A 22,320-nucleotide genomic window follows, 5' to 3' on the forward strand; every position below is an offset into this window, starting at 1 on the left:
GCAGTCCAATGAAGGGCCAAGGAAATGCTGGAACACAAGAGAACCAGTCTGATTCCAGGGTCCCATGGGAGGCGTAATGCAGGGAGCCTGCACTGAGGATCCAGGCCCCCCTGTGCTGCAGAATACACCTCTGCATGGCCCTTCTCCACTCAGAGGAGGTAGGGGAGGGATGGGGGAAGAACACAGGCCTATCCACTAACCAGACACAGTTCCATGGGGGAGCAGCAATCTCACCAGCTGCTGTAACCCTGGTGCTGTAGCAGTGCTCGCAGAGTTCTCACTGCCCGTCCCAACCTGCCCAGGGATTGCTCCAGCACTCAGCTCATTTTACTCAGGGCTGGTGCTAAAGAGAAGACCATGAGGCTTCCGCTATGGATGTGGATCACAGGCCCCTTACATGTCCGATGAAAGAAGAATAACGAAATAGCCCTACACAAGCCAGAGGGTCTGCTGAATATTTTTATTTCAGTATTTTCTTACCGGCCAAGCAAAAACCGAGACTTTTTATTATTAATAAACTCATCAGTACATTCATTTAAAGTGCACATTGCATTCCAGAAATACAAGTAAAAATCAGTTCCCTCTCTTTTAAAAATCTGCTAGAAAGCCAATGAAATTTTTTAAAAGTTAGTAAAACCTTCTGTGACGGGTTCGGTCACAGAGACCCCCTTGGGACTGTCACCTGACACGCTGAAGTTACCTCTTAGCCCGTTCTCCCTGCCAGCTTGGGACTCCAGAATCCTGCCTTGTTGAGCCAGACACATTAGCCTGCTGCAACAAAGATCCAGGTCTGGTCCAGGCCCCCAAAGCTGCAGACTTTAAAAACTGCTGAGCAGGTCACTTATCTCCAGCACCCAGATACCCAGTTCCCAATGGGATCCAAACCCCAAATACATCCGTTTTACTCTGTATAAAGCTTTTACGGGGTAAATTCATAAATTGTCTGCCCTCTACAACACTGATAGAGAGATATGCCCAGCTGTCTGCTCCCCCAGATATTAATCACTTACTCTGGGTTTACTAACAAACAAAAATGATTTTATTAAGTATAAAAATAGTATTTAAGTGGTAGGGTGTGACGTTACTGACATGAACTGTGATCGTATAAACCATTGTTGCAACCAAGGTCCTATGGTTCCACCAGGTCTTGTACAGAAGAGGTCAAGTGGGGTGTGTATGGAAAGGTTGTAGTTTGCTGGTTATGATTATGCTGTCTGTATGTGTGTATCATTTTTGTATCTGTTATGAATATTTGCTTTGTACTTGCATCTCAACGTGTTTGATTCTAAGTAGCCTCAGGCCATGGCTACACTAGAGAGTTGCAGCGCTGGTGAGGGGGTTACAGCGCTGCAACTTAGGATGTGGCCACACTTGCAAAGCATGGCCAGCGCTGCAACTCCCTGGTTGCAGCGCTGGCTGTACACCCGGTCGAGCCTCGGGTGTAGGGATTCCAGCGCTGGTCACCAAGTGTGGACGCCCACCAGCACTTTTATTGACCTCCGGGGTATAAGGAGGTATCCCAGAATTCCTGTCCACAACAAACCGGAAGAAAGGGAGAGCTTGGAGTTCAGCCAAACTGCTTATTTAAAAAACAAACACAGCTCCTGTTTGCTGAGCGAGCGGAGGCAGGCAGGGGAATTACTTTGGAATGTTCACAGCTGTTTGCTTGGAGAGAGAAACAGCACTCTCACACGGCAGAGGGGGAGGGGGAAGTCCGTGTTGAGCAGTTGCTTATCTGGTCTGACGGGTATTTAGAAGTACATAATTTGCATTTAGTGAATGAGAGAGGAGTGGGGGAAGGGAGTTAGAACTTTTAAGATGATTGAAGGTAGGCACTGTGTGTCTTCCAGTCCTTAGAGCTTGCAAGGCAGGGAGCTGAGAACAGTGTCAACTCCAAAAATCCATTCTCTCTGTCTCCTCCACGCTCCCTGTCACATTCCACCCCACCCCCCTCTTTTGAAAAGCACGTTGCAGCCACTTGAATGCTGGGATAGCTGCCCACAATGCACCGCTCCCAACAGCGCTGCAAGTGCTGCAAATGTGGCCACATTGCAGCACTGGTAGCTGTCAGTGTGGCCACACTGCAGCGCTGGCCCTACACAGCTGTACGAACACAGCTGTAACTACCAGCACTGCAAAACTGTAAGTGTAGACATGGCCTCAGTGAAGCATGTGGTCAGCTTCTTGAGAAAGGACTATTCTCAGTAAGTGCCCAATCAAGAAACACTTAACTGACAATGGATTTTGGGAGACGCCAGTCCACATCTGAGCTTTCCAGGGAACTTTCAAACTAACATGTAAAAGCTGAATCATTCATGGACATTTGACTTGCCCAGGTGGCTACAAACTCCATCTTGTTGCTGTGACTTTGCACAGAAGAACAAAGGGGGTTCCGCTCACAAGAGAGAGACTATAAGAGGCCCTGGAAGCCTCTCCATTTTGTCTTCAGCTGGCTCAAGAGATGGCCTCTCCATCCCCAAGACATGCCTGAAAGAAACTGGAACTACCAACAGTAACTACAGGGGCGTGAGTGAATGCAGGACCCAGAATAGGAAGGAGACCAGTCTGCGAAAGAAGCTTATTGAAACATCTCTGGGGGTGAGATTTCATCTGTAATCAGTTTCTTAATGTATTAGCTTTAGACTTGCGTGTTTTGTTTCATTTTGCATGGTAACTTACTTTGTTTTGTCTATTACTTGGAACCATTTAAATCCTATTTTTTATACTTAATAAAATCACTTCTGCTTATTTTTTAACTCAGAGTAAGTAATTAATACCTGGGGGAGCAAACACCTGTGCATCTCTATCAGTGTTATAAAGGGTGGACAATTTATCAGTTTACCCTGTATAAGCTTTATACAGAAAAAAACAGATTTATTTGGGGTTTGGCTCCCAGAAATACTGAATACTGGGTGCTGGGAAAGTCTGTTAACTAAGAAGCCCCTGAGCTGAGTGGATCTCAGTTTCAGTGAACTGCAGGGGGCATGGCCCAACCTCTTGGTCTGTGCTGTAGCTGACTGGAGTGTCTAACTCAGCAAGATAGGAGTGGAGGGAAGACTTCTCTGGCAGTGGGGTTTGTTCTCAGTGGTATCCCAGCACATCTAGTGATAGTCTTGAGGGAGTTTCTGTGACCAAACCCGTCATGTAAGTGGTTCCAAGTAACAGACAAAGCAAAGTAAGTCACCAAGCAAAACCACACAAGTCTAAGCCGAATACATTAAGAAACTGTTTACAAGTAAAATCTCACCCTCAGATGTTCCAATAAGCTTCCTTCACAGATTAAAAAGTGACAAAGAGCGTCCTGTGGCACCTTATAGATTAACAGACATATTGGAGCATAAGTTTTCATGGGTGAATACTCACTTTGTCAGATGCATGTAGTGGAAATTTCCAGAGGCAGGTATAAATATGCAGGCAAGAATCAGGCTAGAGATAACAAGGTTAGTTCAATCAGGGAGGATGAGGCCCTCTTCCAGCAGTTGAGGTGTGAAGACCAAGGGAGGAGAAACTGCTTTTGTAGTTGGCTAGCCATTGACAGTCTTTGTTTAATCCTGAGCTGATGGTATCAAATTTACAAATGAACTGAAGCTCAGCAGTTTCTCTTTGAAGTCTGGTCCTGAAGTTTTTTTGCTGCAGGATGGCTACCTTTAAATCTGTTACTGTGTGTCCAGGGAGATTGAAGTGTTCTCCTACAGGTTTTTGTATACTGCCATTCCTAATATCTGACTTGTGTCCATTTATCCTTTTACGTAGTGACTGTCCAGTATGGCCAATGTACATAGCAGAGGGGCATTGCTGACACACGATGGCATAGATTACATTGGTGGATGGCAGGTGAGTGAACCAGTGATGTTGTGGCTGACCTGGCTAGGTCCTATGATGGTGTTGCTGGTGTAGCTGTATGGGCAGAGTTGGCATCGAAGTTTGTTGCATGGATTCATTCCTGAGTTAGAGTTACTATGGTGTGGTGTGTGGTTAGTGGTGAGAATATGCTTCAAGTTGGCGAGTTGTCTGTGGGCAATGACTGGCCGCCTTCCCAAGGCCTGTGAAAACGAGGGATCGTTGTCCAGGATGGGTTGTAGATCACTGATGATATGTTGGAAAGGTTTACAGATCCAGACTAACCAGACTAACACAGCTACCCCTCTGATACTTTCACAGACTAGAATCCTTCCTAGTCTGGGCCCAATCCTTTCCCCTGACACAGTCCTTGTTAGTTCCAGCAGACATCATAAGTGAAAAGCAGAGGTGTTCTCATGACTGACAGCCCCCCTTGTTCCGTTCCACCCCCTTTTATAGCTTTGGCACCAGGCAGGAATCTTTTGTCCCTCTGGGTCCCCACCCCTCCTTCTAAATGGAAAAGTACCAGATTTAAGATGGATTCCAGTATCATGTGACATGGTCACATGTCCTGTGAGACCTCATTCTTCATTACCCATGGGCTGGCCCACACTACATAGGAAGGCTTGCAGGCAACTAAACCCATTCACAACCAATTGTCCTAGTCAATGGGAGCCGTCAAGATTCTAAGCCACCATTAATGGCCCACACTTTGCATAGTTACAATAGGATCTCAGAGTTATACTTCATATTTTTAGCTTCAGATACAAGAATGATACATACATACAAATAGGATGAACACATTCATTAGATTATAAGCTTTGTAATGATACCTTATGAGACCTTTCGCATAAAGCATATTTCAGTTACATCATATTCACATTTACAAGCATATTTTCATAAAGCATATGAAGTGCAACATCACATCTTCATTCCAGAACACGAACAAAATCAGAATCTTGCAAGTCAGCTTCACCTGAAATCTTCATGGAATTGTTTTGTACAAAACAACTACGATGCATTAATTTAGTTTAAAAGTGATGCTGAACTTGGAAAGCTTCAGCTTTCCCCCCTTTTGTCTGTTAAGAGAGAGAAAGAAATGAGCATGGATCTGCACAGAGCAGAGAAATAAAGCACCCACTTTAAATTCTGCAACAGAAAAAAATAAACCCTGCCATCTCAAAAGCTCAACATGACCACTGCTAACTCTAGCGGGGGGGGGGGGGGGGGGGGGGGGGGGGAAGGGGGAATGAACAATTGAAGTGATTTGTAGTTTATTTGACACATGAGAAACCCAAATTCATTCAAATTACAAAATTCATTCAAAATTGGACCATCAAGGAAAACTAATCATATAGGGCAGTGGTGGGCAACCTGCAGCCCATCAGGGTAATCTGCTGGCAGGCCACAAGACCATTTGTTTACATTTGCACAGCTGCCCGCAGCTCCCAGTGGCCGTGGTTCACCATTCCTGGCCAATGGGAGCTGCGGGAAGTGGTGGCCAGCACATCCCTGCACTCCAAACCCCTTATCCCCGGCCTCACCCCAAAGCCTGCACCCCCAGCCCAGAGTCCTGACCCTCTCACACACGCCAACTCCCTGCCGCAGCCTGAGCCCTCCCCCAAACCTGGAGCCCCATCCTGCACCCCAAGCCCCTCATCCTTGGCCCCAGCCCAGAGCCCTGACCCCCCACACACACCCCAACCCCCTGCCCCAGCCCTAAGCGCCTCCCACATCCCAAACCCCTCATCCGCAGCTTTGTTGGGTCATGGGCAACAATAATTTTCTTCAACTGAGTTGCCAGAAAAAAAGTTTGAAAACCACTGTTTTATAGGACTGCACCTCTAGCCCCTGCTGGACATTTAAACTGCATCGTTAAAAGCTTCATAAAATTAAGTGTGATTTTTAGGCCTGACCCAAGACTGAAAGAGCAGGTCACTGAACTTCAGTGGGAGTTGAGCTCTTATGAAAAACTCAATTCAGGAAATTCAAATAAAATAACTTTGAATTAATTTCGTACTGTAGACGTACCCTAAGTTTCCACAAAGTTCCTTCACCTCAACAGAACAGGAAATCCCATCCACAGGTACCACTGAGAGTTCATATTCAATGAAAACAGCTCTCAGCACCAATATGTTACTTACACATGTTCACTCCAAGGTTCTGATCTGTGTCATGTACTTGTCTGGGGCTGCAGCACTCATTACTGTGGTATATATTGTGTAACTGAGGGAAAGAGGGGAAAAAAGATGTACTGTGTGCTTAAAATACCATCCCAAATCCAGGAAGATACAGATAACAGCAGCAAAGCAATAGAATCAATCTCAGCAGAAAAAACATTCTGCGTGTCTGAATCAAAACAATAAAAAGGCACCAAGTATTGAACTATCCGGAAGAGTTTGGTAATGCTGACAGCCAAATTCTCTCCTGGTGAAAACTGGCACAGCTCTATAGACATCAAGGGAATTTTACCCAGCAGAAAATATGCCCTAGTTGCAGACTCACAATTTATTTTATCAGTTTACTAGAATATTAATATTATTGATCTCAATTGCTACAGTGACAGAATTCAAATTGTGAGAAAGAGTATAAGCACAATATATAGGTGATTAAATCCTTATTGCTGACCCCAAGAAACCAATTCCAGAGCTCTTAGCATGAGTGAAGGAAGCTATGGAAATACTGGGCTACACAGAAAACTAAAACAGGACAACGGGAAGAAGGGGAAGATGTAAATGTTTCTAAAATACAGAGCTATTATGGAGCAAGTGAAAGAATTCAGTGCTGGTTAGGCATGCAGTAGCTTGTAAAACTATACTCAGTAGCTATGGTATGCATGTATTATTTTTTCCTCTTCAAAGCAAAGCAAATTTACTAACACTGATTAACCAAGGCAAGAGTTGCAACTAAGTGGAAAATGAACGCTCCACATATTAGGAGCAAGATGCACCACTCAGCAGAAGAGTACTGGTCTGAATATCAATTTGCTTCATTGTTGTGTATCACTATAAGTTTAGACTCCAAGCACAGGAGGACTGAGCCTTATGAAATACGATTCTTTCATTGGACAGCGAGTGTTCCAATAAAGAAACAAACCCAAGCGAGGGCAGACACTGAAAAGCATTGTGCATGGTAGCAGTGTTTATGGCTGGGGAAAATCATGGGATATTTTGCATATTTAAAGGAAAATCATCTGACTATCGAAATTGATATTAAATATAAACTGCCCTGGAGTGACAGTGGGCACTGATCTGTGTTTCTAAACATGATACTTACTTGTTTAAGACCGGCCTCACTGATAATACCTATTCAAAAAAAATTAAATTGTGTCAGATTAAAAGAAGTGTTTAAGGCTATTTAGAAACAGTGGGATACAATTATTTAAGATGGATAATGCAAGATCAAAGGTTACCCTATACATTTTTAAAAATCAGAGCACTTTACTGAACATTTTTAAGCAAAAAAGCTTTTGAGAATGCCCAAAGTTTGTCAAGTTCCTGCATTTAAGAGGCAGATATCAACCTTCTTCTTACATTCTACCCCCTCTGCATCTGTAGTATTTATATATGTGCTTGTATAAAAGAAATCATCTAATAATGCTGGTGATGCAGTCAACCTGCGTCCCTCACATGCTCCTGTCTGAGCAGTCAGAACACAGCCATGTTACACACGCTCCTCATTTAAAAGTAATAGTTCACAGCTTCCTAAAGGGAATGAGGCACCTTTCTAGACCTGGGTCCTTTAGTCCATGCCCACAATAGTGCAGAATTTTACTCTGTGTTATAGGCTTGATCAAAAGCCCAATGGGCTTTAAATGATTGGGAGTCTTTTAGATAACTTCTATGGGCTTGGGATCAAGCCCCATATGTTAAATGGCCTAAGCCAGTCATTCCCAATCTTTTGTCCTGGTGACCCCTTTCACATAACAAGCCTCTGAGTGTGACCCCACCCTATAAATTAAAAACACTTTTTAATATATTTAACACCATTATAAGTGCTGGAGGCAAAGTGGGGTTTGGGGTGGAGGCTGACAGCTTGCAACCCAACCACGTAGTAACCTCCCAACCTCCAGTTTGAGAATCCCTGGCCTAACCCAATTATTGGAATCATCTCTTGCTCAGCTTCGCCTGTAAAAATCTCTCCGCCCAAACAACGCAAGCATTTTAGAAGCAAGTAATGTCACTCAGTGGAAACTGGGAGTACTGTGGCATGAAAACAGGCTCTGGCACCTTGAGTCTGAGCCTGCTGTAATGTCATTTCTCCTGCAGAGGTTGTACATGGTTAATCTGGTGGTCTCTATGGCTGTGCTAGGTAGAATTTTGAAAGGATGAATGATCTGAGTTTGGAGACGACATGTCACTTGAGAATGTGGCATCACACATCGTCATATTCTTTTACAAGGACTGAACCAAAATTCTGATTCTGAACACCACGGAAGCATTTAATTCCAGCTCCAAATCCAGAGCCCATCACTCAAAAGAAATACAGTACTTTGCCAACGGTCCCCATGACCAAAAAACTAAAAAAAAAATTAAAAATTCCAATACTGTTTTTTCTATTGACTTATACTTATTTTTCGTAATATATTCCATTATCCAAACATCTGGAGAGTTTCAATTTTCACTCTGTGACGATCTGGGAAAGTTCCTAATGTTTTCTCTGAGTACTGTGTTGGTGCCTCAGTGTCCCCATGGCAGTTCTTAAGTATCTGGCAAAGCCAAGGGCCAGTGCACCTAAATGCCTGACACTCTGTCTCCTAGCAACTGATGGCCTGGGCCCTCCTCTGCAAAGGTGCCAGCTGAAGGTGTTGGAGACAAAGGGATCAGGTGACCTCCTGGCCCGGGAAAGGAGCTGAGCAGAGGGGAGGGGCTGGGAGGGGTTGTTAGTCTGGAGCTGGCTGGGGTCGAGGGTGGAGGGCAGACCTGGGGGTCTGGCTCACTGCCCCCCAGAATGGACCCAGCCGAGGGGTCCGGTTCGCTGTATCTACAAGCTCTGTTTTAGACCCTGTTCCTGTCATCGAATAAACCTCTGTTTTACTGGCTGGCTGAGAGTCACGTCTGACTGCAAAGTGGGGTGCAGGACCCGGTGGCTTCCCCAGGACCCCGCTGGGGTGGATTCGCTGTGGGAAGCACACGGAGGGGCAGAGGATGCTGAATGCTCCAAGGAGAGACCCAGGAGGTGAAGCTGTGTGAGCTTCTTGCCCTGAACAAGTCTGCTCCAAGGGAGAGGAGGTTCCCCAAAGTCCTGACTGGCTTGGTGGGGTGCAGTTCCAGAGCATCGCCCGGTGACTCCGTGACAACTGGTGGCAGCGGCGGGACGTACTGCACCCCGTGAATGGCGCTGCTTGCAGTAAGTGACTGGGGAGCAGTAAAACAAAGGGGGGATAATGAGGACCAGGCGTGCTGAAGGCTCAGAGAGGGATGGTTTCAGGGGGCAGTTAACCTCTGGGAGTGTGTGACCAGCGAGAAGGACTGTTGGAGTAACAGGGTCCCCCTGAGGATTGCAGCGAGCAGTCTCAGGGGCGGAGGAGCTTGCCGCTCGACCCTGGGAGAGAGAAGGATTTTGCAGTAGCAGGGTTCCCCGGGGGATTGCAGGAGCAGTCCCAGGGGCGGAGGAGTCTGCAGCTCGACCCTGGCAAAGAGGTGGTGACCACGAGAAGGGCTGGCACACCCGGGGTTCTTCCTGGAAACCATGGGGGAGCCAAGAGCACACAAGCCTGTGAGTCCAGAGCCACTTGGGAACGGTGAAGTTATGGCCTATCACCATCTCCTTGAGAAGGACATTGTGATCCTGTGCACAAAGAGAGGGTTACGCATGGGGAAATTCACCAAGGCACAGTTAATCGTGCAGTTGAAGGAGAAGCACCGCTCTGAGGAGCAGATTCCTGGCCCAGATGGGGCTACAAGAGGATCTGAGAGCAGCTGGAGCATCAGCCAGGCATCCCCGGGAGTCTGGTCCCCAATCAGACGAGGGTCTTCACGATTGGGTTCCCCATCAGGAAACTGGAGACGGATGGGATGGGAGCAGAGCCCGAGAGAGCGAGAGGACCATGAGAGAAAGGAAGAGCCCGAGGAAAAGCTGCAGGAGAAGCAGCAGCAGCGTGGATTGGTGATGGTGGAGCAGAGAAACATAGGGGGCTGCCCAGGGGTCAGTGGGGAAACATGCCTGCAGGGGCGAGACCCTGGGACAGAGAGAACTGTGGTGGTGCAGCCCCAGATGCTGAGGGACTGTGGGACCTGGGTGAAGTTCCCTGGGGTGAAGCCCCTCGCCCTGCCTATGGCCCAGATCCCTGTGCAGACCCAGGAGTGGTTGGGCTGGCTGGTAGTTGGGGTTCTCCAGGATATCAACTGGGAGGTCCTGTTGGGGGGTGACTGTCTCCCCATGGGACAGGATCCAGGCCCTGCTCCTGTAACGGCCGAGGGTTTGAATTTAAATCCAGGGAACCAATTGGCTAGGATGGAAATGGTCAGTGAAAATGCAAATAACCTGGCTGGCAGTGGGGAGGGGCTGCTGAGCTCAGGATACCTGCCTGCCTGCAACCAGCCCCCTGGGGCTGAGTGGGAGGGAGAGATGCTCCCCGCCCCCCTGCACACCGGAGAGGGGGCTCACGCTGGCTCTGATGCTGTGACCAGAGCAGAGAGCTCGCAGCCTGCCCCCACTGGGACAGCAAGGGCAGTGCTGAGCACGGGGGGAGCTGAGACCCCAGCTGAGTGCAGGGACACCCAGGCAGGGCAGGTCAGCTGCCAAACAGGTTTGCCTGGTCCAGACGTGCTGCTGGGAAGTGATTACACAGCAGGAAGGGAGCTACCAGGGACAGGGCTCAGGGGGGCTGTGACCTTAGGCCCAGCCAGCAAGAGGGAACAGGTTCCACTCCCTGCCCCAGCCGCTGAATCCCAGACCGAGCTGCAGAGGGATCCCTCCTTGGAGAAGCTGAGGGAACTTGCTGGCCACAGCACTGCAAACCCCCTTGGGGAAGGCTGCAGGGACAGAGTCCTGCAGGAGGAGGGATTCCTGTACCGGGAATGGGCTCCCCAAGGGGAAGTAGAACTGGGGGGAATCGGAAGGCAGCTGGTGGTGCCCCAGGAATCCACAGGGTTCTTCCCATTTGAGCTGCTGGATGAAAGGAGAGTGAGGGGACCCCTGGACCTGCACGGGAAGGATTGGATGGAGAAGGGGGAAGACCCCCTGGGGGATCTCTTCCCTGAGGTGGGAAACAATCTCCCCATCAGGTGTTCCCCATTCAGAGTCACTGGGAAAGCAGTCCAGAACCTGGAGAGAGAGGTCAGGGACATGCTGGCTTTAGATGGGATCCAGCCATTTTACAGCCCATGGGCCTCACCTGTGGGGCTGATCCCCAAGCGAGACAGGATGATCTGGTTTTATGGGGGCTATCAGAAGCTTAAAGACATCACAGTGTCCGATGCCGACCCCATGCCTAGGCCTGGGGAGATTCTAGACAAGCTGAGAGGGATGGAGAACTTGGCCCTGGCAGACACTGATAACATGTGCATCTTTAGCCAGACCTGGGAGGAACAGGTGTTCCAGGTGAAGAGGGGGCTGGGCTGCCTCAAGGAGGTGGGGCTGACGGTAAAAGCTGGAAAGTGCAAGGGGGGACGGCAGAGGTGTTGTGTCTGGGCCACAAAGTGGGAAGCGGCTGCCCACGCCCAGAGCTGGCAAAGGCCAAGATGGGGGCTCTTAACCAAGGGAGCCCGAATCACAGACCAGAGTGCTGGGAAAAGACCCAATCCCAGCTTGAAGCCCAGGGGGTACTGGGGTGGCAAAGGGTGTGGGCTGCATAAACCTTCCCACATGCGGCCTGCAAGTGCCATCAAGCACACCCGACCTAAGGGAGGGCGTAAGACTGGACTGTCCTGGTGTAACTCACACCAAGGGATGGGAGAGATGCTGGGGCATCCATGGGAACCTTGGTGGGTTCGAACTTCCCCAGGTCACTGGCTGAAGTGACCTCGCTCCGTTCGGTCTCGAAGGGGGGAGAGATGTGACGATCTGGGAAAGTTCCTAATGTTTTCTCTGAGTACTGTGTTGGTGCCTCAGTGTCCCCATGGCAGTTCTTAAGTATCTGGCAAAGCCAAGGGCCAGTGCACCTAAATGCCTGACACTCTGTCTCCTAGCAACTGATGGCCTGGGCCCTCCTCTGCAAAGGTGCCAGCTGAAGGTGTTGGAGACAAAGGGATCAGGTGACCTCCTGGCCCGGGAAAGGAGCTGAGCAGAGGGGAGGGGCTGGGAGGGGTTGTTAGTCTGGAGCTGGCTGGGGTCGAGGGTGGAGGGCAGACCTGGGGGTCTGGCTCACTGCCCCCCAGAATGGACCCAGCCGAGGGGTCCGGTTCGCTGTATCTACAAGCTCTGTTTTAGACCCTGTTCCTGTCATCGAATAAACCTCTGTTTTACTGGCTGGCTGAGAGTCACGTCTGACTGCAAAGTGGGGGTGCAGGACCCGGTGGCTTCCCCAGGACCCCGCTGGGGTGGATTCGCTGTGGGAAGCACACGGAGGGGCAGAGGATGCTGAATGCTCCAAGGAGAGACCCAGGAGGTGAAGCTGTGTGAGCTTCTTGCCCTGAACAAGTCTGCTCCAAGGGAGAGGAGGTTCCCCAAAGTCCTGACTGGCTTGGTGGGGTGCAGTTCCAGAGCATCGCCCGGTGACTCCGTGACACACTCCTCCATTAAAACTTTTAGTTTCTGTATGAAACTACGTTTTGTGTCGTTGCCATATTTTTCCACCAAAGAGGTCGTTGCCAAAGCCCATGATAATTTAATAATTACAAAATAATTAAAATTCTTCTCTCCTCCCCTGTGACTTCTGAAGCACTGCAAAAAAAAACCCTTGATTGAAACCACCACAGTTATTAAATATAATGGGTAAAAATCAGTGGGACTTGTGCTTTTAAACTCCCTTATATGCTTCTGAAAGTCTACCATATCTGAATTACTGCCTAAAAACCCCACAGGAATCAAAACTGCCCCGTCTCAGATGAAAAATAATCTGAATAGATTTACATTAAATTACAATGAAATAAATTAAGCTGGTATGCAAAGTATTTCTGAGACAGACTTTGAATAACTGGAGATATAAACTCTTTGGGGCAAAGTCTGTCGTCTTCTTGTATGTACAGTGCCTAGCACAATTGGGCCCTGACCCTTCATTGGCACTAGCACACCATATAAATAGTCTTAATACAGATCTTCAAATTCAGCCTTAAAACCGCAATAATAATTTACTCTTCTACAGCATGTTTTGTCTGAGGATCTCAAAGTACTTGAACAATCTTGTGAACTAACGCTCTTTGTGAAATACATATTACCAGCCACGTTTTATCGGCTAGAATACAGAGACAAAGAGAGGATAAGGATCTAGTTTTCAGAAGTGCCCAATTATTTCTGGATGCTCAGTTTGAGACCACTACAGCCTAATTTTCAGAGAAGCTGAGCGCCCACAGTGTCAGCTGAAGCCAATGGGGGCTGAAAATTACACTCCAGGATTCTCAACTTTGGCGCTCCAAAACTGAGTCACCCACAATTAACAGACACTGGAAAATTTGGGCTTAAGTAACTTGCCCATGGTCACACATTGAATCAGCAGCAGAGCCTGGCTCAGTTCTCTATCACTAGAGCCCAGTTCCAGTGACCCTGGATGACAACAGCCACTCAAATGAGCAAAAATTAGCCCTTTGCTGTATGTCCTACACCATGTACTGCCTATGTAGTTTTCCAAATCCTCACTAAAAACAATCACATTCCTCAATCGCTGCTCTAACCATCTCTCCAAACAGCAGAATTTTAAGACAACATCCAGACATCATGACGCAAAATTTAAGAAATACCTGAAAGAGGGTCTCAAAATTAATATTCTCCCATCCAGTGGCATTGAGAGCTTTAATGGCTGCAGCTCTGCAAGGAAATGATGCAATGTCATTCAAGAAAAATAGCCATCATATAAAACATTATGCAGCCTGAATGAGAAATGTTTGCCACTAAAATCAATTCATGTCAAAACATCTACCTGGGTCTCAATTACTCTAAAAGATGGTATGAACTGAATCCAGTACCCCATAAAATTGAATGAGAGGCATTACCATTAAAGGATATAGCTACAGAACTGCAGCCAATCTGCCAACATATTTTGCGCCCTTGCATCAAACAGTCAATCAACTAAAAATGTTGCTGAAGCATTTAACAATGCCTCCAAACAGTGCCTGAATACTGTGACTAGGGTTAAATTCTGTTTTCTACGGGGACACCAACCCCAAGCATCTTTCCCTTCCCACAATTTTCTTCTGCCTCACGTTACAGAGCTGTCACCTTGTAACCACTGTGCTCCCAGCCAAAGAGCACTGGAACCAGTCAGTATCACTCCTTACCTGGTCTAGTTTCTTCCGAATGATGCTGCAGGAGCTGAAGCGGCTGCCTGCTCAGCACACGAAGCTGCTCAGGGGAACACCCAAAAGTCTGTGTCACCTCTTATATATCAAAACGGCATCCGAGGTCACAAGCCAACTCAAACTCACCTTCGATTATCAAATGGAGGAGGGGTTGTCCAGTGGTCATAGTTTGTCTCTACACGGAACCACCTACACCACAAAACAAATCAAAAAAGCAAGTGTGATTTCACCCAGTTGCACATGTGGCTAATAAAAACAGACATGAGTCGTTAGGTCTCTATTTAAAAAGAACAAAAAGGTTCCCCCACAAATCTGTCAATTCCCCTGTCAACAGGAAGCCCAATGGCACAGTAAAAGGCAAGTTCCCGGTTGTACCGAGCATTCCCATACATAGACTGTTAAGGAGACTGGAAAAACTCTCATTACTGTCAAAGGCAAAACTACCATTGACTTCAAGTGAAGCAGAATCAGGCCCTTAAAATGGAGTCTGGTCTGAGAAGAAACTATATAACAATAGACCTCTCTCATTCATTGGCTCTGCTCCCTGCGTATACTAAGAACCTTAAGTTTTTTGGCAGGTTTCTTTGTTTTACTTCAGTGAAAAAAATAAGGTTTTTAAAAATGCTTTTTACTTTTGTTAGCCCTGCAAAGCCAACGTGACTAACAGTGAATTGTGCATCAACTGAACTGTCTGCTAAATTCTAGTTAGAATGACAAATTATTTACCCAATACACTCCTCACTGAAACTAGTGGGGTTGCAGATAAGTCACAGATGGCCCAGTTTAGCGTGCAAATCTTTCATTACCAGCAATGATACAAAAAGGAGGAAAGAATACAACGTAACTTTCAAATCCCACAGTGAGTGTGCAAGGCTAACAGTCAGAAAAATAGCCTGTTACTTGTAAACTGACCTGTACATCAGCGACACACATGAATTCGAAACAACCCTGAATATCTTACGTACATGCAGACTAGCATATTATTGTCAGTGAAGCAGTTCAGCAATTGGATAGCATTTATATCTGTACCAGTAACTGAACTGTACTTTGTGAAAGTAGAATGAATTATATAGTAAGAATAGAAAGGATTAAAGAAATGTTGTCTGTACCTTTAAGCAAAACTGTTGGAATGCTGCAATCCAGGTGTCAGGAATAAAGACATTAACATAGAACAATTGCACCGTTTGAGGGCAATTGGTGAAGTATTAGCCTTAAATCAATAACAGTTAGTAAGGAAATAGAATATGCATGCTGTGCCCCAGGTGAATTTTCCTGTTTTGCTTTCTTTGTCCCTTTGTCTAATTCCCGCTCTTTTATCTGTATAAATAAGACTGTTTGGGCCTTGCATGGCCACTCACATATTCTGAATGTTATTGGCGGAGCGCTGCGCTAATAAACAGAGTGGTCTGACAAATTGTGAGTCCTGATTCTAACTTTGACAACTTCTTTTCACAGGTTTATATAATCTCAATTTTGTTTATTGTCCTCAGTAAAGAAAAATCAATCCACATGTCCCCTTTCTCCCCCCTGTTCTCAGAGGACTGGCCCTGCCCTGTCTGGAAGTGGCTTCCTTGGCTGAGGAGGGCTGGATAGAGCTGCATTCAAAGACATCAGTGAAAGAGCCTCCTGGCTCAGCCATAGTCGACATTGCAGACGCACAAGATGCTGCCCTCCCACCAGGTCTTGGGTTTATTGAACACTCTTCCCAACAGCAGCTCACAAAGGTGAAACAAAGCAACATTTGTGGCCACTTACGCTCCGGCTGTGGGCTCAAGAGGCCAGATGTCTGCCGGCCCTCTTCTATTCCTTGTGATGACCACGCCCTCTTTGGGCGACGTCCCTGCGACGATGTAGTAAACGTCCGCAATGATCGGGGTCGCAGCCAGTTTGAGAACGGCAGCTTGAAAGTCTGCAGCCTTGCTCAGGGTCTAATGCAAAACCAAAATCACCTGGAATCAATACTGCACAGCCTGCTGAGCACTGCATCAAGACAGCTCGGAGACGGGAGGGCTCTTGGCTCCAGCAAAGGCTGCGTTTTATAGAAAGGTCAATGTTTGGCTTAGTGATCAATAGAGTAGGTATCTGTGTAGTATGGGAATGGTTTCTCACTTAGGCCCTGATCTTGCCATCAATGTACACACTTTAGGAGCACTGAAGCCAAGAGGATAATCAATGTGCTTGAACTTAAGCAGACATCTAAATGTTTGCAGGATGCGGCCATATATAAAGCCAAATTGTAAACTCCATCCTCACACAAGTGAGCAGTTAATGCCAAGAGTCGTTCCTCTTAACTCATCAGGCCCATTAGGAAGAATGAGGACACCAAAAAAGAAAAAAAAAAAGAAAAAGAAAACCATCCCAAGACTGGGATTTTTAAAAGAGCCTAAGGAAATCAGGCCCCTGCTCCCAGCTGACTTTCAATGGGACTTGGGTAGTTAACTTCCTTAGGCTACTTTGAATATCCCAGCCCAAACACACGATTATCTGGTAGGTCCAGGTTTGGTGAACACACATTTTTCCCATCGCTAATAAATAACATTTAAAAAAAAATCATTAAAATAGCTGTCCAACCCGACTTGAACCATTTGGCATAAGAACCAGGAATGGACAATGACTAGGAATTGAGTACGCTGGTTTCACGGTCCAAACTGAGTAAAATATAGAAAGTAACTGTAAACGTGTGGACTCACCCCCACGGCGCCTCCTGCTGGTTGCTTCGAGGAATTAGCTCAATTCCAGCCCAGAGCACCCTCTGCAGGCAGGTGGTCCACCTGTCCTCCACTGGCCCCGGGCCCCTCCCTGGACCTCGGTGCCCCTTTAACTGGGTCTCCCCTCTCCCAGGGGAACCCCCACCCCACTATCCCCACTTTGTCTCAGTATTGGCCACTGCCCAGTCATTGTCTAGCCCCTACACCCCGGGGCAGACTGCAGTATCAGCCACTCATCAACAGGCAAAGGGGTTTTGGCCTGGCTGCCTTTACCCACCCTCTGGCTGCCCCTCTGCAAGCCCAGTACCTTGAAAGCCTAGAATTAGGCCCTGCAGCCTGGGGAGTTGCTGGCCTAGGGCTTCCCAGCTCCTAAGGCTTTTCCCCCAGCCCTGCCTTCCTTTAGGTTCCCTGGGTGAGTCCCCGAGCAGCCAGGCCTGTCTCTCTTTCCCTGTCAAAGAGAGACTGTTTGCTTCTGGCTACCTTGGCCTTCTTATAAAGCCTGGGGCTGCAGCCACTCCTGCCATCAGCCCAGGCTTCTGGCTCCAGCTACAGCCCCTTGCCAGGGCTATTTTAACCCCTTCTCTCCCAGAGCAGGAGTCTATCCTGCTACAAACCAGAGAGCATCAATGATGAAAAGTAATGGAGCTGAGCAATGCTGTCAATTTCCAAGGAAGCAATTCGTAGGACTAAGCCCTAAATTATGTGATGAAAGATAAAAGGTTTCTCCAGGCCTTGGTTTTAACTTTGGTTTATGTGAATATTGGTGACAGTGAGGAGATAAAAATGCAAATGAGTTATTTAGGCCTTGTGCCTGCAAACTCATGCATGTAACTTCACACAAATGACTAGTCCCATTGATGTCAATGGAGTTACTCATATGTGTAAAACTATGCATGTGCCAAAGTGTTTGCAAGATTAGGGCTGTAGGAAATACTCCCTCAAAAACTGACCCTAATAAATTAACACAGCACAGGAATTAAAAGCAAATAGGGCTTGGGAAATAAATTAAAAAAAAGACAGCAGGGACCTTCTACAGTATCACTTAAAGTCGTCCCGGTTAATGTTGTTTTGTGGCTGATCAATTAGGGAACATGCTCATTTAAAGTTGCGCAATGCTCCCTTCTAACCTTGTTTGGCAGCTGCCTGCTTTGTCCACTGCTTGCAGGAAGAGCAGCCTGTTGCAGCTAGCTGGTGGGGGCTTGGAACCAGGGTAGACCAGCAGCTCCCCTGTCAGGCCCTCTAAGTTTCCTGTGCTGCAGCCGCCCAGCAGGCTATCAATTGCTGGCAGTTCAGCTGTCCCTCCCCCCAGCCATGTGCTGCTCCAGCCCTCTGCCTTGGAGCTGCTCCCAGGAGCCTCCTGCTTGCTGTGCAGGGGGGCTAGGGAGGGGCTAATATCAGGGTGTTCCCCTCCCTGTTCCTTTACCCCATTTCCATGGCTGGGGGAGGCACAAGGCTCAGGATGGAGGGAGTTTGCTGGCAGCAGCTGCTGTCTCAACTTGCCGATCTACTTAAAAGGCCAATGTACTTAGAGTGCGGTCAGAATACTTAAAGAGGCAATGCACAGCTCTCTCCCTCTCTTTCTCACACACACAGACAGCGTGTGTGTTACGCCATGCTGCCTCCCCTCCCTCCATTCGGGCTGCCTTGTAGCGTGTGAGGCTACATTAGCAACATGTTAACCCTTGCGGGCTCAGCCAAGTGCTAGTTCATCATTTAGGCCTTGGCTACACTCACACTTTACAGCGCTGCAACTGGGGTGTGAAAAAACACCCCCCTGAGCGCTGCAAGATACAGCACTGTAAAGCGTCAGTGTAATCAGGGCAGCAGCGCTGGGAGCGTGGCTCCCAGCGCTGCACGCTACACCCGTAAGGGATGTGGTTTACATGCAGCGCTGGGAGAGCTCTCTCCCAGCGCTGCCGCTCTGACTACACTCACACTTCAAAGCGCTGCCCGGGCAGCGCTTTGAAATTCCAAATGTAGCCATACCCATAGATTTAGCAGTATGGCATTCCCTGGCAAATATCCCACCTTCTGATTTCACCACCTCAACCAAGCTTCACAATCATCATCGCTGTGTACCAGTATTAAATTGTTTGTTAAAAACTTATTTTGTGTGTGTGTGTGTGTGTGTGTGTGTGTGTGTGTGTGTGTGTGTGTGTGTGTGTGTGTGTGTGTGTGTGTGTGTGTGTGTGTGTGTGTGTGTGTGTGTGTGTGTGTGTGTGTGTGTGTCTCTATACATATAATATAGTCTTTTGTCTGGCAAAAAAAATTTCCCTGGAACCTAACCCCCACATTTACATTAATTCTTATGGGGAAATTGGATTCGCTTAACATCGTTTTGCTTAAAGTAGCATTTTTCAGGAACATTAAGTGAAGAGTTACTGAACAACAAACAAGGTACATGAAGAAATTAAATGTTTAGGTATGTCTGGCTCCTAGTAATCAAAGATTTGTTTTTTTCTCATATATGGCAGTCTCAGCGTTTGCTTGTTATTCCACTGAAGTTATGCAAGAAACATACTGTGTGTATGGTACAAAGGTCAGGACCATTTTCTAGACAGCATCTGCAAATTCATTTCAGATGTGCTGAACTAGCATCAGGTGCCTGAACGAGAGTCATACAGGAAAGAAGCAGGAGGCTGGGTTTTTGTGTCACAATGTGTAAGTGTTCTCCTCTCATCACCTCCTTCAAAGTGACTTGTTTGGTTCCCTTAGCTAGCCCTGGAGCGGTGCACTGAAATCCTAATAATTGCTTAGAACTTTGTGCCCATATTTCCTAAGCAGCTCTCTGTACACTCCTACCTTCCTTCCACATAACACGGCAAGATGGAGTTCGGTTACAGACAGTTCATTTTCTTTAGCTTCTGGACAAGACGTATCCGGCATTTCAAAAAATTATTACTACTGAGGGTTCAATAATCAGCTATAGGGGGAACTCTGCAATTCAGGAAGCCTACTATACTCACAGTCTTTCAACAAACACCCAGTGTTACAGATAACAACTCCCTCCCTGACAATTTAATCTCTCCCCTTTGGAGTTTCACCAAATTAATCAAACATAAGATCCCACAATGCCACTCTGATGCCTCAACAGGGTGTGTATTATTTTTCAAATGTCTTCATTTTGAGATGTTCTGGCAAAAGGCATTTTGCTTTACAATTAAAAACTGCTACACTAATTGTTTCAGTACATACATATTGCTGAAGGCAAAGCAGTGGATAAGCAGGTGGTTATTTTAAATAGACTCCATTCAACAACTAACAAGCTTCTGCAGAAGTGTTCATTCATGTTCTTCTGAGTTTGAGATGGGAGTTGAATCTTCTCAGGAAGACTCAAACTAGCTCTCATCGAGCTAACTCAGTATCAATGAAGACAAGGTGGCACAGGCTACCTGCTTGAGTAATACCCAAGGGCCCAAAAGAGCTTGTACAGCCTATGCCACTGTGGCTTCACAGCTTTTGTTACGTGATCTAGCTAGATCAAAGCCAGCTCAGCTGTGTCTACATGTGCTGCAGTCACACCTCTGACTGCAGAGTAGACAGACTTCTCAAAACTGCCAGCTACGGCGCTGCTTTCAGACACTAACTGCAAACCTGCTCTGCAGTGGAACATACTGTTTATTTTACTTGGAAACCAAAGAGTCTTGTTTGTTATAATTCATGACACGGAGAAACAGCGCAGTTTTATTTTGCCAACTACCCAGCACATCACATACGTGTGACTCCATTAAACCACAAACTTAGCCAGAGGTTTAATTGCCTGTGTAATTCTCACTGTGAAGTTGAATACTTTCTGAAGTAATAGCCTATATATGCAACTATACTTGCAAGTAGTATAAAATACCTTCCCTATCGCATACCCACCAGTGCCGCTATTATGCATTTGCACTATTTTGTATCCAACTGGTCCCTTAAAATACTTCCTGTTCTGTGGGACAGGCATCTTTTCACAGAAACGTAAATGTTATTGAGTGATAAATTCAAGCTTTCTGGTAAGAAACCCCTGCAGTACTGGAAGGGCCTCTATTTCCTGCCCTAGGACAGTTTATAGCTCAAAAACTCTCAGACAATACAATATGCTCCTATACAGGTCATATACTTGTCAGTGTATCTATGTAATTTTCAATGCAAATGAAAAATGGAAAAACAGTTGTTATTATAGTTTGCATCTTCAAATAGCTTGTGACTAAGATAAAGAAGATGAAATACTTTGCATACTTACATCCCTGATAAGCCAGCTGACTGGGATGTTTCGACTCAAGAAAGCAGCTATTGCATTCTCCCACCATCTTCCCTTAGCTGCAAAAAGAAATGGAAAGTGTTATTACACATGCAGGCAATTCCTGCTGCCAACCAATACCTATACTGTGCATCTTCATCATCTCTCCCCATCTTACTATCCTTCACCTCTCCTTTCAAGCTCCGTTTTCAATCTCTATAATCCCCTCCCTCTCCTTCACTATCAAAGTCCAGTACAATAAATTCTCCATCCATGCTGCTACTGGGAATCAAAGTGGCAGCCACTGACTACCAACTGCCAGCTGGGTGGGTCATTCTTCACCCAGCTGTAGCAATTCTTGGGTGAAGAATGACCCACCAAATAGCTACAGTCCAACACCCACTGTGACAAGGACCAACACTATAACAGAATTTGAGAAAAGACTAGTTATCCCACTTTACCTACACCAAAAACCCAAAAGTAAAATGACTGTAGGAGATTCAATATCAAGTGACTTGAAGGGGCACTGTCACAACAAATACTCAACACCTCTCAGGAAAGACAAGCATTAGCAATTTCAGTCAGAAAGTCCCCAAGTTCCTTTTCCATTACAGTTGGCGACTCGCTGACTTTTCCATTTGTAAACATTATTTCTTCATAGCAGAAACTGGGCAAGGGAAAGGCTGAGGTTAGTATAACAGAGGGCAGAGTCTTGTAACACACATTATGGACAGGGCCACAAGTGCTCCACCTAGGAAGGAACAATCAGTTTCACACATACAGAATGGGAAGAGACTGTCTAGGAAGGAGTATGGCAGAAAGAGATCTAGGGGTCATAATAGACCACAAGCTTAATATGAGTCAACAGTGTGATACTGTTGCAAAAAAAGCAAACATGATTCTGGGATGCATTAACAGGTGTGTTGTAAACAAGACACGAGAAGTCATTCTTCCGCTTTACTCTGCGCTGGTTAGGCCTCAGCTGGAGTATTGTGTCCAGTTCTGGGCACCGCATTTCAAGAAAGATGTGGAGAAATTGGAGAGGGTCCAGAGAAGAGCAACAAGAATGATTAAAGGTCTTGAGAACATGACCTATGAAGGAAGGCTGAAGGAATTGGGTTTGTTTAGTTTGGAAAAGAGAAGACTGAGAGGGGAC

At 46.7% G+C, this 22,320-nt stretch overlaps 1 protein-coding gene across 3 annotated transcripts in view; it reads right to left on the bottom strand.

The window, feature by feature from the left end:
- Positions 1–5,984: 5,984 nt before the first annotated feature.
- The window catches only part of NAAA (N-acylethanolamine acid amidase), a 31,872-nt gene continuing 15,536 nt past the window's right edge, over positions 5,985–22,320 (bottom strand). For all 3 annotated transcript variants that reach the window (XM_030565164.1, XM_030565163.1, XM_030565166.1), the window contains exons 5-10: positions 21,168–21,244; positions 15,993–16,165; positions 14,364–14,426; positions 13,680–13,746; positions 7,117–7,145; positions 5,985–6,066 (exon numbers count right to left, since the gene is read on the bottom strand). In XM_030565164.1, coding sequence (XP_030421024.1) covers positions 5,991–6,066; positions 7,117–7,145; positions 13,680–13,746; positions 14,364–14,426; positions 15,993–16,165; positions 21,168–21,244 — 485 coding nt within the window. In that variant the 3' untranslated portion in view covers positions 5,985–5,990. The remainder of the gene's footprint in view (positions 6,067–7,116; positions 7,146–13,679; positions 13,747–14,363; positions 14,427–15,992; positions 16,166–21,167; positions 21,245–22,320) is intronic.

Source organism: Gopherus evgoodei, chromosome 5 (assembly GCF_007399415.2).
Source record: "Gopherus evgoodei ecotype Sinaloan lineage chromosome 5, rGopEvg1_v1.p, whole genome shotgun sequence".
NCBI lineage: Eukaryota > Metazoa > Chordata > Testudines > Testudinidae > Gopherus > Gopherus evgoodei.